The 16,089-nt window shown below is 74.0% G+C and overlaps 2 protein-coding genes across 5 annotated transcripts; one reads left to right on the top strand and one right to left on the bottom strand.

Annotated features, from left to right (window-relative positions):
- Positions 1 to 393: 393 nt before the first annotated feature.
- ESPN (espin) lies at positions 394 to 11,902 on the top strand. Of its 4 annotated transcripts, XM_063354099.1 has the most exons (15): positions 394 to 735; positions 1,488 to 1,681; positions 3,740 to 3,926; positions 4,016 to 4,198; positions 4,279 to 4,410; positions 4,484 to 4,703; positions 4,776 to 5,053; positions 6,670 to 6,831; positions 6,908 to 7,082; positions 7,370 to 7,396; positions 8,668 to 8,813; positions 8,902 to 9,183; positions 11,078 to 11,157; positions 11,248 to 11,259; positions 11,358 to 11,901. In XM_063354099.1, the coding sequence occupies exons 1-15, from the start codon at positions 442 to 444 to the stop codon at positions 11,503 to 11,505; spliced, it is 2,520 nt and encodes an 839-aa protein (XP_063210169.1). In that variant the 5' UTR covers positions 394 to 441; the 3' UTR covers positions 11,506 to 11,901. The 4 variants fall into 4 exon arrangements, with proteins under 4 accessions (XP_063210169.1, XP_063210167.1, XP_063210171.1 ...); XM_063354097.1 differs by having other exon boundaries at positions 4,484 to 5,053; positions 11,358 to 11,902; XM_063354101.1 differs by lacking the exon at positions 4,776 to 5,053 and having other exon boundaries at positions 4,484 to 4,600; positions 11,358 to 11,898.
- Positions 11,903 to 12,187: 285 nt separating this feature from the next.
- TNFRSF25 (TNF receptor superfamily member 25) lies at positions 12,188 to 15,822 on the bottom strand. The gene is made up of 7 exons (XM_063353900.1): positions 15,686 to 15,822; positions 14,000 to 14,195; positions 13,779 to 13,910; positions 13,501 to 13,653; positions 13,346 to 13,427; positions 13,208 to 13,260; positions 12,188 to 13,123 (listed from the first exon to the last, which is right to left on the bottom strand). Exons 1-7 carry the CDS (start codon positions 15,713 to 15,715, stop codon positions 12,495 to 12,497), a joined length of 1,275 nt encoding a protein of 424 aa, XP_063209970.1. The 5' UTR covers positions 15,716 to 15,822; the 3' UTR covers positions 12,188 to 12,494.
- Positions 15,823 to 16,089: the final 267 nt, after the last annotated feature.

Here is a 16,089-nt window from a genome sequence, read left to right as displayed (position 1 = left end):
CCCGTGCCCGTGCCCGTGGTAACGGCCCACGGCTCCCGCCGTCCGTTCCCGACGTGCCGCCCCTCCCCGCCCGTCCCGGCCCCCCCGCGGCGGCAGGAGGCAGAGCAGCGTGCCCCGCATCCCTCCGCTCTGCCCGTGCTGCCGGCACCGGTAGGGACACGTCGGGGCTGCCGGGGGAGCCCGTCACGGCCGCGCCGCACCGGGCACTGGCCGCTCTCGGGGTCCCCCGGGCTGGCCCGGGTCCCGGCCGCAGCCCGGCAAAGGGGCCGGGAGGGAGCGGGCAGCCGCCGCGCCGTCGGGCGGGGCGGGCGGAGGGGCGGCCCCGGGGGAGGAGGAGGAGGAGCCGGCGGGGCCGAGGGGCGGCGGGGCGGGAGCGCCGCGCAGTGCCAAGCGGCGGCCGGTGCCGCCGGGGCCGGTGCCGCCGCCGGGGCCGGTGCCGGGATGGCGCTGGAGCGGGCGCTGCTGGCGGCGCGGCAGGGGGACGTGGAGGCGTTGCGGGGGCTGCGGGCGGCCGGGCTGCTGCGGCCGGGGCTGCGGGACGCCCTGGGCGCATCCCCCGCACACCACGCCGCCCGCGCCGGCCGCCTCGCCGCGCTCCGGTACCTGGCGGCAGAGACCGCGCTCCGCGGGGACGCGCGGGCGCGCAACGGGGCCACGCCGGCCCACGACGCCGCCGCCACCGGCAACCTGGCCTGTCTCCAGTGGCTGCTCACGCAGGGGGGCTGCGGCGTGCAGGTGCGAGCGGGGGCGCGGGGGGGGAGGGGAGTGGGTGGGCGCAGTGCCCCCCGAGGGCGCGGGTGACTAGGGAGCCTTTTGCCGGTTCCGCGGGGAGACGGTGGCGCGGGGACCCTCCAGCTCTGCCGCCGGCGTGCCGGGGTCCCGGCCAGTGGAGCCGGGGGGTCCGGGGGAGGGCCCGGCATCCCGGCGGGACTCAGCCCCGAGGGGGCACAGACCCTCCGGGGCCGTGCCCGGGGCTGCCGGCCCCTCCCGGGGTTATACAACGGCGGGACCGGGGCGGTAAGCGGCTTGCCCCGGGGCCGGCCGAGAGCTAACGACATGTGACGGGCCGGAGGAAGAGGAGGCGGCGGAGGGGCCGGGAGTGGGGATTAAGCAGGAAGGACGGGGTCAGCACGCTGCGGTGCCATCCTGGCCGGGGGCCAGCTCTGCCCGCGTCCCGCTGAGCGTGGAGGGCGGCCGGGCCGGTGGCACCGCGGGGCTCCACGCCGAGCCCCTGTGGGCCGGGGCTGCCCGCTGCCGGCAGAACAAGGGGGGCTTTGTGCAGCACTCGCTGAGTGCGGATGCAGGCCCTGCCGGAGGGCAGACATGCTTGTCCCACAGTCCCGCCGATGGCCTGTCCCCTCCCTCTGGCCCCGTTCCATGCAGACGGGACCTCCACTGCAGCCAGCCCGCCCTCGCCAGGGCCACCCGCAGTCCACACCCCCACGCACACTCCCCGATGCCAACAGCCACCCCACTTCCTCCCACAGGACACAGACAACTCTGGTGCCACCATCCTACACCTGGCAGCCCGTTTCGGTCACCATGAGGTGATTGACTGGCTCCTTCGCTTCGGGGGCAGTGACCCCACGGCGGCCACCGACACGGGAGCGCTGCCCGTCCACTACGCTGCGGCCAAAGGGGATTTCCCTTCCCTGCGACTCCTCTTGGGACACTGCCCAAGGTAACGGGCTCCACTCTGGGGCCCACCAGCAGGAGAGGGGCCAGCAGAGGAGCAGGGTGTCCACTGCCACTCCATCCCTCCCTCCAGCCACTGGGCAAGGTGCCCGCAGCCATCTTCGTCCCCTGGCTCCAAGGGCAACACAGCTCTGTTATCAGGCTGGGCAGCCAGCTGCACCTTCTTTATGGCCCGGAGAGAAAGGGCGAGGAGGAGAGCGGTGAGCGCTGGCAGAAATATTGCCACTGGCCACTGGGTTGGTTCCTGGAGCTCCTGGTGCAGGGCGATAACACAGTCGCCTTTGTCTGCTGCCGTTATGTAAATGGATTAGGCTGCCCGCCGAGGAGAGGCTGCTACCCTGCCGGAGGCCACCTTCCCGCCCGCCCGGGGCCGCGGGCACTGCTGGAGGCGGCAGCCCTGCTGGGCTGGCACCACTGCGGCAGCATCCCCGTTTTGCCTCCCAAGTGGTACCGGGGCTGGCCTGGGGTAGGCAGCACGGCAGCCCACCGGGCACACGGAGCCAGGCCTCACCACGGGGCTGCAGCGGGTGATCAGGCGGCCCCTAAGCTGATTTCCTGCAGTGGGCAGAGGCTGCTGGAAATAACCCACAGCCCCGGTTGGATGCGCTGTCTGCCCATGCCAGGGCTGTGGATGTGAGAGGATTTGTGGCTGCCCCACATCCGGGGGGGTCCCGAGGCAGCAGGAGGTGAACCAGGGCTCAGCACCCCTCTGTTCCTGGGTGCCAGACCCCTCCACCACACTTCCCACCAGGCAGGGCCTCCCCAGCCCCCGCCCCATCTCTTTATCCCCTTGCCCCAGGTGTGGCAGCTCAGCCCCAGGAACCTGTGAGGATTAAACCCTGCGTCCCACAGCCCGGCCTGGTGCCCACGGTGTCGGCCCTGGCGTGGTGTGGCGCTGGCGGCAGCCCTCCCAAGTTGGCTTTCACGCCGGGGAGCTGGGGTGGCTCCGCTGCTGTTGCCGCCTTCCCTCTGAATTATTTATGGCTGGCCCCACTCCCGTCCCCGCGCCCGCCCGGAGGCTCCATTACAGCTGCGAAATCCAATCCCCAGGGCTGCTGCGGGATGCTGGTGCTCCTAGCCCACCCTCGCACTGCCCTGCAGGGTCCCCGGCAGCCGGCGGCCCGGTGCGGGGTCACAGCCATCTGGCAAAGCAGTTTACCGGCACTCACCCAAGTGGCTTAACCCCTTCCCGATTAGTGGGAAACAACAATCAGGGGCTGAATGCGTACCCGTGGCCCCGCCGACCCCGTGCCCCAGCCCAGCCTGCCGCCATGCCAGCCCCTGCTCCAGGAGTGCCCATCGGCACGGCACAGTGGGAAGGCAGTGCTGGCTGCGGCCCGTCTCACTGTTACAGGGATCAATTATTAAGGGCCCGTGATCGTTGTGATAACAGAGCAGAGTATTTATTGCTCTTCCTTTTTTAAATATTCAGCAGGTTTTTTTATGGAGCATTTAATAAAACAGCTTCCTGCATGGTGGGGCTGCAGGATGCAGGGCCGCAGGATGCTGAATATGGGGACTATGGGATTTGGGATGTGGGCTGTGGGATTTGGGATGCAGAATGTGGGACATGGGGACGCCAAGGCCCGCTGGGGCAGCGGGGGGATGCCCATGCCCGTCTGCGGGGCTGGCAGGGGGCAGCGGGGCCGGGCAGCGCCATGGTGCAGGTCAGCCTTTCCCTGCCGGCTCCCCCGTGGCCGGCGCTGCCTAAGCTGCTTATTTAAAAATACTGCTAAATTGCAGTGTCCAAAAACAGCCGGAGGAAGGAGCTTAGCCTAAGCAGGCTGATTAACTTAGTGACCTCCCACCGCAGCAGCCACCGCCGTGCGGGGACCCAGCAGGGAGCCGAGGGGTGGGAGCTCCCAGGCCACGCTGCCCGGCCCTGGCGCTGCCCTGCCTGCCCCCAGCCAGCGTGTCCCCCGTACCCTGCGTGTCCCCTGTGCCCCCACATGTCCCCATGTCCCTGCAACCCACGTGCCCACCCGTCCTGGCACACTGCCGGCGGTGGTGGCAGCGGGTGACGGGCGCTGTGCCCCACTTGCAGCACACTGAGTGCCCAGACCAAGACGGGGGCCACCCCGCTGTACCTCGCCTGCCAGGAGGGCCACCTGGAGATCATCCAGTACCTGGTGCAGGACTGCGGGGCTGACCCCCACGCGCGCGCCCACGATGGCATGACCCCGCTGCACGCCGCCGCCCAGATGGGCCACAACACCGTCATCGTCTGGCTGGTAAGCGCTGGCGTGGCGGTGTGGTGGCACGGCATGGCAGCACAGCATGGGGCTGGCAGCACCGGCGCTTAGCCTGCCTGCCCGCGCAGATGAGCTTCACGACGGTGAGCCTGTCGGAGCGGGATGCCGAGGGGGCCACGGCCATGCACTTCGCCGCCAGCCGCGGTCACGCCAAGGTGCTAAGCTGGCTGCTGCTGCACGGCGGGGAGATCACCACCGACGGCTGGGGCGGCACGCCGCTGCACGATGCCGCTGAGAACGGCGAGCTGGAGGTGGGTGCCGATGGCTGGTGGGGTGCCAGGGCACAGGGGGGGCACCCTCCAGCCCTGCCACGCTTCTCCCCTCTCCCCAGTGCTGCCAGATCCTGGTGGTGAACGGCGCCGACCTCAGCGTGCGTGACCAGGACGGCTACACAGCGGCCGACCTGGCCGACTACAACGGCCACGGCCACTGCGCCCAGTACCTGCGCACCGTGGAGAACATGGTACGGTGGCGGCCTGGGGAGCACGCGGGGAGCACACGTGTCCCTGCCGCCTGACCGCGCGCTGTGCCGGCAGAGCGTGGAGCATCGCGTGCTGTCGCGAGACCCCTCGGCGGACGGGGAGTGCCGGCAGCCCGACTCGGGCATGTCATCGCCCAACACAACGGCGTCAGCGCCCCAGGCGCGCTTCGAGGTGGGCTCCCCTGCCAGCACCCTCTCCAACTACGACTCCTGCCACTCCAGCCAGTCCAGCACCGGGGAGAAGAGGGGCGGCCCCCCGGGGGCCCCCGCCGCCCGTGAGTGCGGGGCCGGGGAGCGCAGGGCGGGGGGCGTGGGGCCGGCCCCCCCTGACCCCCTGCCCTGTGCAGGGGTGCCGGAGCCGGCGCTGGCGGACATGCAGGCCTACATGGACATGCTGGACCCCGAGACACGGCCGCGGGGCCAGGGGCCGGCAGGCGAGGGCCCACCCCCCCCACCACCCCCCACCTTCCCCCCACCGCCACCCCCGCCCCCTGTCTCCCAGCCGCCCCCGCCACCCCCCAGCTACCCTGCACCCGCGCCCCCCACCGCCCCCCACACCGCCGACATCTACGTGCGGGCCAAGAACAACCTGCGGCACGTGGAGAGCCAGGCGCTGCGCCAAGAGGTACGGCCCCGTGCACCCTGTGCCCCACGCACGGCTGCTCCTGGCCACGCAGCTCAGGGGACCGGCCACCCAGGGGGGACATGCGACCGGGCACCGATCCCCCGTGGGGAGCTGGTAGCTCTTGACGGCACCGGGAGGGGACAGCTCTGGCGTGAGGCTACCTGCCCGTGATGCTGGCACGCACTGGGGGGCCGGGGTGCAACCGGCCATTGGCGAGGGTGCAAGCAAGCCAGGGCCAGTGATGCTCCGGTGCCTCTGTGGCACCGGGCGGCCCTGCTCCACCGCCACGCCGGCCAGGGCACCGGGCGGCACCGAGCAGGCCAGCGCACGGCCAGCCATCGCAGCCGCACCCACGTCACCCCAGCGACGCCACCGGCACCACACGGAGCAGGGCGTGGGCGGCTGTGCGGGCTGTAACCCGAGCGGCCGGCTCCGGTGTCGCCGGCGCTGCAGGTGTCGGGTGGCACAGCCGGTGCTGCCAGGAGCTGAGAGGGCTCAGCCGGCTGTGCACAGGTAAGAGGGGCGCAGCCCCCCGGGGCGGGCCGGGGGCGCACAGGGACACGGTGGGCTCAGGGACACCCCAGCCCCCTGCCATGGCTCTCGCCACCCCGTTGGGGACGGGATCCCGAGGCGCTGCCACGGCCGGGGCACTGGCAGAGCCCAGCACCGCGGGGGACGGGGGCACATGGGCTGGGGGTCTGGGGGAGCAGTGTGAGCCAGGCCCGTGCAGGGCTCAGGGTTCCATGGTGTTTGTTGTGCACGGCCTGGCTCATTAGCACTTACCTGGGTAATGAGCAGCCCTGCCCGGGGCTACAGATTCGGGCTGCCCTGGGGAGGTGCAGCCGTGTGCCAGCATGTTGCCAGAGCGGTGCGGGCTCCTTATGCCGCGGGGCTGAGCCGCACGGACCCTCGCGCCGGCCCAGGGCTGGGGCTGCCGGGGCGGGAGCTGGGCTTGGCATAGCGCCCGCGGCAGCTGGAGCAGGAAGCGACGAGCTGGCACTTGTTGACTTATCTGGGGCTGGTGGAGGCAGCGAGCACCCGGGATCACAGTGCAAACGCCACGGGCGGAGGTGGCACACGGGGAAATGCAAATAGCGGGGCCCCCGGCACGGGGAGCAGGGGCCATGCCGCTGCGGCACCCCAAATCCGGGGAGCAGGCACGGCCCCCTGCAGTGCCGGCGCTCGGCAGCACAACCCGCAAAGCCTCTGCGGAATGTGCCGGGGTGAGCCGAGGCTGCACCGCCTGAGAGCCCCCTTCAGAGTGAGGGCTGGAACCGGGCCCCAGCCCTGCGGGGGATAAGCTCCCGGTAATCCACGGGGCTGGGGCTCAGCACTCCTGTTCCCAGGGGGTTATCCCAGGGGAGGCTCGGCCGGGCTCCTGGGCACAGGCTATGGGGTGACAGTGCCAGGCGCCGAGGGCGCACGCTGCCACCCTGGCATGCAACCCCTGGTGCGGCCCCGCCGAGCGGACCCCTGGGGCGTGCGCCTGCCATCCCCTCAGCCTGGCATCTGCCCCTGGCCACCACTGGCACGGTCCCGCTCCGCCATGGCCCTGCCCCACGGCCACCACAGTCACAGCCGGGCAGGGCCGCGCTGAGCCGCGCTCCCCGTTGCAGCTGGCATCGCGGGAGAGCAGCCCTGAGGGCCTGCGCCGGGCCGACTCCACCCGGCGGTCGAGGAACTTCAGCAAGCAGCCGAGCACCGGCGACTACTACAAGCACCTGGGGCACGGCGCGGCCGAGCAGCCCGGTCCCCGGCGAATGGCGCACAGCGAGGAGGTGAGCCCCCGGCCCCGCGCCGCCAGCCTGCACATGGCACCGGCACCGGGCAACGCCTGCCTGTGCTCTCTTTCAGGCATCGCCCATCTCGGGGGATACCATGCGCAATGGGGAGAGCAAGCCTGGCGCCGAGCTGCCGCCACCGCCACCACCCCCGCCACTGCCCGATGCTGCCTGCCCACCGCCCCCGCCGCCACCCCCGCCGGCAGAGACCCCCGCCGGCCCCCGCCGCTCCTCCTCTTCCACGGGAAGTAAGTGGCGGGGCGCTGGGTGGGCACGGGGAGCGATCCTGGGCACCGTCCCATCGGCTGCACCGCGGCGCCAGCTGCCCCGGCGCATCTCCTCCTGCGGCGCTCCGGCCGCGTGGCTCCTGACGGCCTTTCTGTCCTTCTCTCCTTCGGTGTCGGCGCGGGGGCCCCCACGCCCGCCCGCCCCCTCCTGCTCTCACTGCTGGCCGCTTCTCTTCTCTCTTGTCTCGCGGTGGCCCAATCCTTCCTCTGCCGCGTGCCCTGCGCCACCTCTCTGCTTCTTCCCCTAGGAGGAAAGGCGCTCAGGCAGATGAAGAGTAAGTACCGCAGCCCTGCACTCCTCCCGGCTCGGGGGGTGCCCTACCGCAGGGCTCGGCCACCGGGGCCTGATCCGGGCCATCGAGGGGCACCGGGGCCAGCAGCTGCGCTGCTTCCCACCGAGCCCTCGGGGCCGCGTTGCCGGGCCAGCGTGCCATGCGGGCGGCCAAGTGTTGGCACAGGGCTGCTGAGGCCGCCGGGCAGGGGCCGGGGCCCCACGCCCCCCGCAGCCCCGCCGCCGGCCGGGCGCACAGAGGGGCCTTTGTTTGCGCTCAGCCGGCCAGCGTGACCCCGCCACGTGAGCGCACCGGCCGCTCCCCCGCTGCTGATTGCAGCCGGCGGGCTTGGCCGCCGCTCGGCCCCCGCTTTATTAGTGCGGCTCCCGGGGCCGGGGGGGGGGGGTCAGCCGGCACTGGATGGCAGCAGGAGCACCCCACTGGGCCCTCAGCACCCGCAGCCGTCTGGCCCTGAGCGGGGCGAGCTGCGGGCGGCAGGGAAGGGGCTCTGCCTTGGCACGGCACCATGGGCCATTAGGGACCCACACATGGCTGGCACAGACGGTGGGTGCTCACGGGGTGGGCAGCGCGGGCATCACCGGGGACACTGCCGTGCCCTGGTGCCAGTTCCATGCAGCCCCTGGGGCTCAGGGCTGGAAGTGGGGCTGGCTTGGGCTGTTGGTGCATTGCTTTTAGGGGCTGTGGAGAAGTGTAGGGGGTCCAGGGCTCCCGGTGAGGTGGCACGGGCCTGTCCTGCTGTGCCGGGGCTGCTGCCAGCCACAGAGCCATCCCTGCTGTCACAGCACGGTGCCGCAGGGTGGGTGGCACTCAGGGCTGGGGCCACAGGAGCTGGGTGCTGGGGTGCCGGTCCAGCGCAGTCCAATGGAGCCAGTAAGCTCGGTGTTGGGCTGCTGGTCCCATGGACCTGGGGAGCTGGGTGCCAGCCTGCTGAGTGCTGGAGTGTTGCTCCGGTGGGGTCCCATGGACCCAGGGAGTAGGGTGCTGCAGTGCTGTTCCTATCGACCTGGTGGGCTGGGTGACGGGGTGCTGGTCTGGCAGGGCACCATGGACCCAGGGGACTGAGTGCCGGGGTGCTGGTCCCATGGACCCAGGGAGCTGGGTGCTGGGATGCTGCTCTGACTGGAGTCCCGGGGGCTTTTGGGTGTGGGGGGAATCAGCCGGCCACCCTGCCACCCCCATGCCCCGTGAGCTGCCGGGGGTGCTGGGGGGCTGCCGCCAGCAGGGCCCTTACTGCCCACCCTGCCTCCCCCCAGGCACCAAGTCCTTCAACATGATGTCCCCCACCGGCGACAACTCGGAGCTGCTGGCTGAGATCAAGGCTGGGAAGAGCCTGAAGCCGACACCGCAGAGCAAAGGCTTCACCACCATCTTCTCCGGCAGCGGCCAGGCAGGGGCCAACGTAGGTGGCGGCGAGGGGACAGGGGGGCCTGTGGCACGGCACGGCGGTCGGTCGCCCACCCTCCCGTCCCTGCCTCCTTCCTCCGCAGGCGGAGTCACCGGCCTCCTCCCCGTCACCCACCAGGACGCCCACCCCGCCGGCCACCCCCGAGGCCGCCGGGCCGCCGCGCTGCCTGGCCGGGGGCTCGCCGGAGCCGGTGCTGAACGGGAGCTCGCCGGTGCCGGCGGCGGGCGCCGGGGCGGCGGCGGAGGCGGAGGCGCTGGTGCCGAGCCACGACGAGCAGGGCCGGCCCATCCCCGAGTGGAAGCGGCAGGTGATGGTGCGCAAGCTGCAGCTCCGCATGCAGGAGGAAGAGGAACAGCGCCGCAAGGTAGGGGGGACCCGGCGGGGTGCGGCGGCGGCGAGCGCGGCGCGGGGACGGGCCAGCGGCTCCAGACCCGGCGAGACGGCGTGCGCGGCATCGCCTGCGGCTCCCGGCTGCGCCGCGGGAACACCCCACCCGTGTGCGGGGGCGTCGCGGCCGCGAGAGCCCCCTTCCAAGAGCCCCTCTCTCCCGCCGCAGCCCGGGAGCCGCTCGCCGCCCCCGTGCCGGCGCGGGGGCACGCCGGGACCCGCCGGGCAGCCGATGCGGGAGGAGGACGTGCGGCACCTGGAGAGGCGGCTGGGGAGCCTGCGGGTGATGCCGGAGGCGCGGCCGGAGGAGGAGCTGCCGCCGCTCCCGCCGCTGCCCGCCGCCCCGGCGCCCCGGCGCCCCGGCGCCCCCCGCCAGGACTCGCCCCCCCGCGGCAGCCAGCCCCCGGCGCTGTCGCCGGCCACCCGGGAGGGCCCCGGGGCGGGGGGGGCGGCGGGCGGCCCCGGCGCCCCGCACGACGCCCGGCGGGAGATCCTGGGCTGCGGCGTCTCCGTCCGCAGCCTCAAGGCCAACTACGAGGGGCCGGGGGCAGGCCCCGCGCCCCTCCCCAGGGTCACCAAGCGCAAGCGGGCGCAGCCCCCCGCCAGCGCCCGCCGGCCCGTCCTGGAGGAGGAGTTCGGGGACGGGGCACCGCGGCGGAGCCGGTCGGGAGCGGGCGGCCCGCGGGAGCGCTCCGAGGCGCGCAAGGAGCGCGCAGTCCTCCTCTTCCTGCAGCACTGGAAGCAGCGGGCGCTGGCGGCGGCGGCGGCGGCGGCGGGCGGGGAGGAGCGGCCGCGGCGGGCGGGGAGACGGCGGCCGGCGGCGGGGCGGCTGCTGGCCCGCTGGAGGAGCGTGGCCCGCCGGGTGCCGGGGCGGCAGATCCGGCGGCTGAGCCGCACCACGGGGCTCTACTGGCCCCAGCACTTCTTGCCCCACGTCGGCGGGTCGCCCCTGCCCCACGACAGCCTCCCGCTCGACCTCTTCATGCTGGGCTACTTCCAGCTGCTGGAGATGCCGCTCAGCCCCGAGGAGCGGCGGTTCCGCCACCTCCTCTGCTACGAGATGTTCGACCGCCTGGGCCGCCACAGCTGGCACCGCGTCCGCCGCTTCCACCGCGCCGCGCTGGAGCGGGTGGAGGCCGGCCACCGCCGCTGGCTCGACGGCTTCGAGGACCTGGTGCAGGAGTTTTTCGGGGAGGGCCCCGCCGCGGCGGCGGAGAGCCTGCCGGAGCCCCCCGCGGCGGCGCCGGGAGGGGAGGGGGCGCCGGTGCCGGTGCCGGAGCTGGGCGAGTTCAGCGAGGAGGACGTCTGCCGCTTCATCGACCGCAGCTTCTCCTTCTGGAAGGAGAAGGAGGCGGAGATGTCCGACACCTGAGCCCGGCGGGATTCTGCGGGCGGTGCCGGCGGGGTGGCGCGGGGCTGGCCGGGACCGGGCGCCGGGGGCAGCCGGGGCAGCGGGACTCGGTGTCCGGGTGCGCTCAGCCGCCTCTGCGGCTCTGGCAGTGCCGAGGCCCGGCCGGGCTCGGCGGAGGGCTCGGTGTTAGTTCGCGCAGCCCCGGGCCGAGGTTGCGGTGTGCCGCTTGCCGTGGCTGTGTGTTGTGCGGGGGGCGCAGCGCCGGGGCTGCGCTCCCCTCTGGCGTGGCGTTTGCGGTGCCGGGGCGGCGTGGGCCCCCGCGTGTCGGTGCAATAAAGCTGTGGTGTGCTGCGAAGGGCCGTCCGCGCCGCGCACTCCTTCCTCCTCCCCGCGGCGGCGGCGGCGGCGGCGGCGAGCCCCGGTACCGGCGAGCGCTGTGCCGGGAGAGCGGCCCCGCCGGCGGGCCCTGGTGCCGGGGGTGGGCTCCCGGCAGTGCCGGTAACGTGGCTGTCTGTTGCAGGAGAAGGAGGAGGAGGCGCGCCTGGCCAGCATGCCGGCCTGGAGGAGGGACATCCTGCGCAAGAAGCTGGAGGAGGAGAGGTGAGTCGGGGCCGGGGGTCGCCGCACCGACCGCACTCCTTCCCCCGCCCCGCGGCTCCGCTAACCCCGCTCTTCCCTTTGCCTTCGCAGGGAGCAGAAACGGTGAGTGCTGCCAGCCCCTTCCCTGGGCGGGCGGGCGGGCACGGCGGCTGCGGCGGCTCCGGTGACCGCGGCGCCCCGTGCCCTCCGCTGCCGAGCAGGAAAGAGCAGGAGAAGCTGAAGCGGGAGGAAGAGGAGAAGGAGAAGGAGCAGTCGGAAAAGCTAAGGACTCTCGGGTACGATGAGACAAAGCTGGCGCCCTGGCAGCGGCAGATCATCCTCAAGAAGGGGGACATAGCCAAGCACTAGCCACGCCACGCCGCGCCCCGGCCTTTCGCGGCGGAAGGAGGCCGGCGGGTCCCACAGCGGACCGGGACGCGCGTCGGCACCCTCCTCCCGCCGCGGACGGCCGCGTAGCCCGACCCGGAGGAGCCCCCGGGCACCCGTAGCCCCCCGTCCCGCTGCCGCCCGCCCGCCGCCCCCCCGTGCTGCCCTTCGCAAAGCGAGCTGTCGCGGCCTGGGGCACCTCGGCTCCGCCGCCGCGGCCGGGCCCGCCGCGCCGACCGGCTCCCCGCGCTCCCCGCTGGCGCCGCTCGCCATCCCGGCCGGCGCGCTCGCCTCCTCTCCTGCCCCTCCCGCCGCCGGAGCCGCTCGATGCCGCTCCCGGCTCGCCTCCGCCCCGGACCGCCTGCCTTTCCAGCGATTAAAACGATAAACCCCGCCAGCAGTGCCCCGCGCCTTCCTGGGGCTGCCCACGCCACCCCCTGCCCGCGCCGCGCCGCGCCCATCGCGGTGTCCCCGGCGCCCACGGGCACCACCACCCGCACCACCGGCATCACCCCCGTCACCGCCGCCACCCACATCGCCACCCTCACCAGCATCACCCACATCACCCGCATCGCCGGCGGTAGCCCCGATGTCAGCGGTGCCCCGGTGCCCGGCCGGGCCGGCGCAGCCCCGGGAAGAAGGGCCGGGGCCCGGCGGAGGGAGAACACGCCACTTTATTGGGGCGGGGGCAGGCCCGCCCGGCAGCGGGGGGGCCTCGAGAACTATCCCATGGGTTCGCGGCGGGCTCGGCGCCCGCTCGTCCCGCGAGCGGCCGGGCAGCCGGGGCGCGGGGTCCCCCCCGGCCCTGGGAGCAGGGGGACATAAATAGGGGGGCGGGCGGGGAGGGGAGGGGACATAAAACTGACATAAAATGTCTACACGGCATAAGTAACAATACTTAGGGGTATGGCTTGGCCGAGCCGGGGGTGGTGCCGGGACCTCCCTCTGCCGGGGCGGCGGCGCCGGGGGGGTCAAGGGCCCGGCGGCAGGGCCCGGCGCAGCGCCTCGGCGCAGCCGGCCAGCTCCATGCGCTCCAGGGCGGCGAAGACGCGGTCTAGCGTGGGGCTGGTCTGCTGGCACCAGCGCTTCAGCATCTCGAACTGCTGGTCGCGGATGTGGGTCACCTCCAGCTCCACCAGCTCGATCTCCGCCTCCCGCAGCTCCAGCACCCGCATGAACTCCTTCCAGCGCCGCACCGGCACCGCGTCGATGACGGCGTAGAGCTGGCTGCCCTGCAGCAGCCCCCCGCGGGGCTCCGGGGGGGCGGAGGGCTCCCCCTCGCCACCCGCCCGGCCCGCGCCGCCGGGCTCCCCCCGCAGCAAGGCCAAGTGCTCGGGGCTCCGCCTCGCCGTGCCGGCGGGACGCTCCGTCACCTGGGGGGAGCACGGCTGGGTCCAGCACGGGCTGTCGCGCACCGGGGCACTGACCTGGTACCACGGCGTGACCGCAGCTCCGGCCGTGGCGGGGGCCGCCCACCCCGCGGGGAGGGTTCCGCCGGCCGGGGAGTCGTGCCGGCGCCGCTTCCTCTTGTGGTAGATGGCGAGGGCGCCCAGAAAGAGGGGTCCGGTGAGCGCCAGCAGCACGTACTCCAGCCCTGAGCCTGCGAGGAGGAGCGGGAGCAGCCCGGTCAGCCGGCCGGCGCGGACCCCGCACCCCGCCGCCCCCGGCCCCGCCGCCCCCGCACCTCCGCCGCCGCACGCCCTCTGGCACTCCTTCCCGCACGTCTCCGGGGGGGTCCTGCAAGGAGAAAGGAGCCGTGGGGGGACTGTCCCGCGACCCCGCACATGTCCCCGGTCGGGGCTCAGCGAGGGTCAGCGCTTACGGGCGGCAGGGCCGGCACTCGCCGCCGTCGGCGTAGAAATCGGGCTTGCAGCCGCCGCAGAGCGTGTCCTGCGCCTCCGAGCCTGCGGAGAGGGCGGGAGTCAGGCCGGGCGGCGGGGCCGGGGGGACACGGCCGGGCCGTCCCGCAGCACTCACAGGGCCGCTGGACGAGCCGCCCGGGGCAGGGCTGGCACGGCAGGCAGGAGAACTCGCTGCAGCCCCCGTCGAGGCAGTGGCGGAAGCGGCCGGGCTCGCAGCCGCAGGCGACGTTGCTGGTGGCCGAGCAGTTGCTCAGCACGCTCTGGAAAGCTGCAGGAGAGAGGCGGTGAGCGGCACGGCGTGGCACGGCACGGCACCGTGAGGCACGGCACGGCACCGTACAGCATGTCACGGCACCGTACAGCATGTCACGGCACGGCCCGGCGACAGCTCACCGTGGTGGTCGCACTCGTAGCAGGCCTGGCACTTGGGGAAGGTGTTGGGCTGGGCGCGGAAGGTGCCGGCGGTACAGGCAGAGCAGACGCTGTCGTTGCCGTGGCTGGAGCAGGGTTTCTGCAGGAACGTCCCTGGGGGTGACAGCGGGGTGACAGGGAGAACGGCCACCCGCTGTGCCACGCCGTGCCGAGCCGTGCCGTGCTGGCCGGGCGGCTCTCACCTGCGGGACACTGGGCGCAGCACCGGCGAACCCTCTCGATCCAGTTCATGCCGGCGGGGCAGGTGGGTCTGTCGGCGTGCCTCGGCGGGCGGGGGGACGGCCGCACCGGGTCCCGTTGCCCCCGCGGCACGGCGCCGTCCTGGCGCCCCGGGGGCTGCGATTCACTCGCTGCCAGCCACAGCGCTGCCAGCATCACCTGTGGGCAGGGAGAGGGCAGGGATGGGGGCGGCGTGGGGTGCGGGGGGCAGCCCTCGCACCGTGCTGCCCACCCGGCCGGACGCACACGCCGGGCTACCGGAGTCAGAGCCGAGCCCGGTACGGGTGTCCCGGAGCTGCGCGGGTGTGCGGCCCCGCGGCCGGGAATGCCCCGCGGCAGCCCCTGCGCCGTCCTTTCGCCGCCGTACCCCAGCAAGCGGCTTCCTGCCGGTGCCGCGGGGGCCGCCGTGCCCGTTTCCCCCCCTCAACCTCCCCGTGCCCGCCGTCGGGTGCCCCCCGTGCGCTCTGCTAACGGTGCCGCCGGGGTGGCTGGGGAGCGGGGCCGGGGGGCTCGGCCGCCGGCCCCCCCGCCGTGTCGGCTGGGCCGGTGCTGCTGCCCCCGGGACGGCCAGCCCGGGGGGTGCCGGCAGCCGGGCGGGGGAGGGTTAAGGCTGCCGGCGCTGGCTTTCCTGGCGTTTATCTCCCTCGAAGAGGAGGCGATTTCCTCCCCGAGAGGAAGCCGTGCCCGCCTCACGCTCTCCCCGATGCTATCGCGCCTCGTACGTGCGTCCCTAACTAGGTCACCGCTTCCCCCGCGGGGCGCGGGGTGCTGTGCCCAGGGGAGCCCCGCTCCCCGGACGGCCCCGGCGGGGCACCCCCCGCCCCGGGGGGAGCAGGGGCCCGAGGGGCCGGGGAGGGCCGCGGCGCCGGCAGCGCGGGCGGGGAGCCAGGGGATTCCTCGCCGGGGGCTGGATTTCCCAGCCGCGATGGCCCCGATTACGGCGGCTGAATCATTTTCTATTAAACCCGCCGTCGGACTGGAAACTGCGCCCGGGCCGCCCCGCTTGCGGGGCGCTGCCGGTACATCGGGGCGGCCGCCTCGGCCCCGGCTGCCAGCGGCAGCTCTGAGTCATCGCCGAGGCACGGTCTTCCCACGGCGGGGCCCTGCCCGACACCGGGCGGCTGCCCCCGGCCTTCCCCGGCACCGGCAGCGGGTGCCCCGCCGGTCCCCGTCCCACCGCCTGCCGGGCGGCGGGCAGAGCCACCGACCGCTTCCTGCCCGTAACGCGGCCCCGGTGCGCCCGTGTACCGGGACGACCCCCGCCCATCCCTGGGATGGCCCCCGGCAGCCGCCACCACCGGTCCCCGGTGGCAGTGTTCTGCCCGCAGCCCCGTGGCTGAGCCCACGGTTCCCACAGCCGCGTCGCGGCCGTGCCCGCAGGCTCCGTGGCCGTGCCGTGCCTGGTGGTCCCTGTGGCCGTACCCGCTGTCCCCACGGCAGTGCCCGCTGTCGCCGTGACCGTGCCACGCTGCAGGCGCTTCGGCGATGCAGACCCCAGTCCCAAGCGTTCAGCCGCGGGGTGGGAGTGTTTTCAGCACCCTTGGCTCGCCCTCCCCTCCTGCTCCCGGTCTCCCCCTGCGGCCACGGCCCCGGGGCACCCCGGAATCGGTGCCAGGGGGGGCGCGGGCCCCCGGCGCCGCCGCACTCACCCAAGCCGCCCCCGGGCAGCAGCGCTTCATCCTTGCGGCCGATGTGGCTGGGTCATGCCGGGGCGGCGAGGGGAGCGGGGCGGCGGGCGCAGTGGGGTGTCGGGGGGCGGCTCAGCGCCCGGGCAGGGTGCCCCGGCACCCCATCGCCCCGCCGGCAGCGCGGGACGCGTGGTGAGTGAGCGGCAGCCCCCCCCCGCACAGGCTTTTACACCCGGCGGCCGCGGGAGGAAATGCTTTTTTGGAAATGAGTCCGGGGGGTGCGAAACCCCATGACGGGAGCGCCGGGCGCGGGAGGGACCTGCACCGCCTCGCCCCCGGGGCCGCCGCCCTCTCCGGGGACGCGGGGGGCAGCGCTGACCCCCTCCCCGCCCCGAGCCCCGGGCCGCCCCGCGGCGTCTGCCCCG

This window comes from Chroicocephalus ridibundus, chromosome 16 (genome assembly GCF_963924245.1).
Source record: "Chroicocephalus ridibundus chromosome 16, bChrRid1.1, whole genome shotgun sequence".
Taxonomy (NCBI): Eukaryota; Metazoa; Chordata; class Aves; order Charadriiformes; family Laridae; genus Chroicocephalus; species Chroicocephalus ridibundus.
Note: the sequence above shows the minus strand (reverse complement) of the source record. Positions and strands in the feature narration are given on the sequence as shown.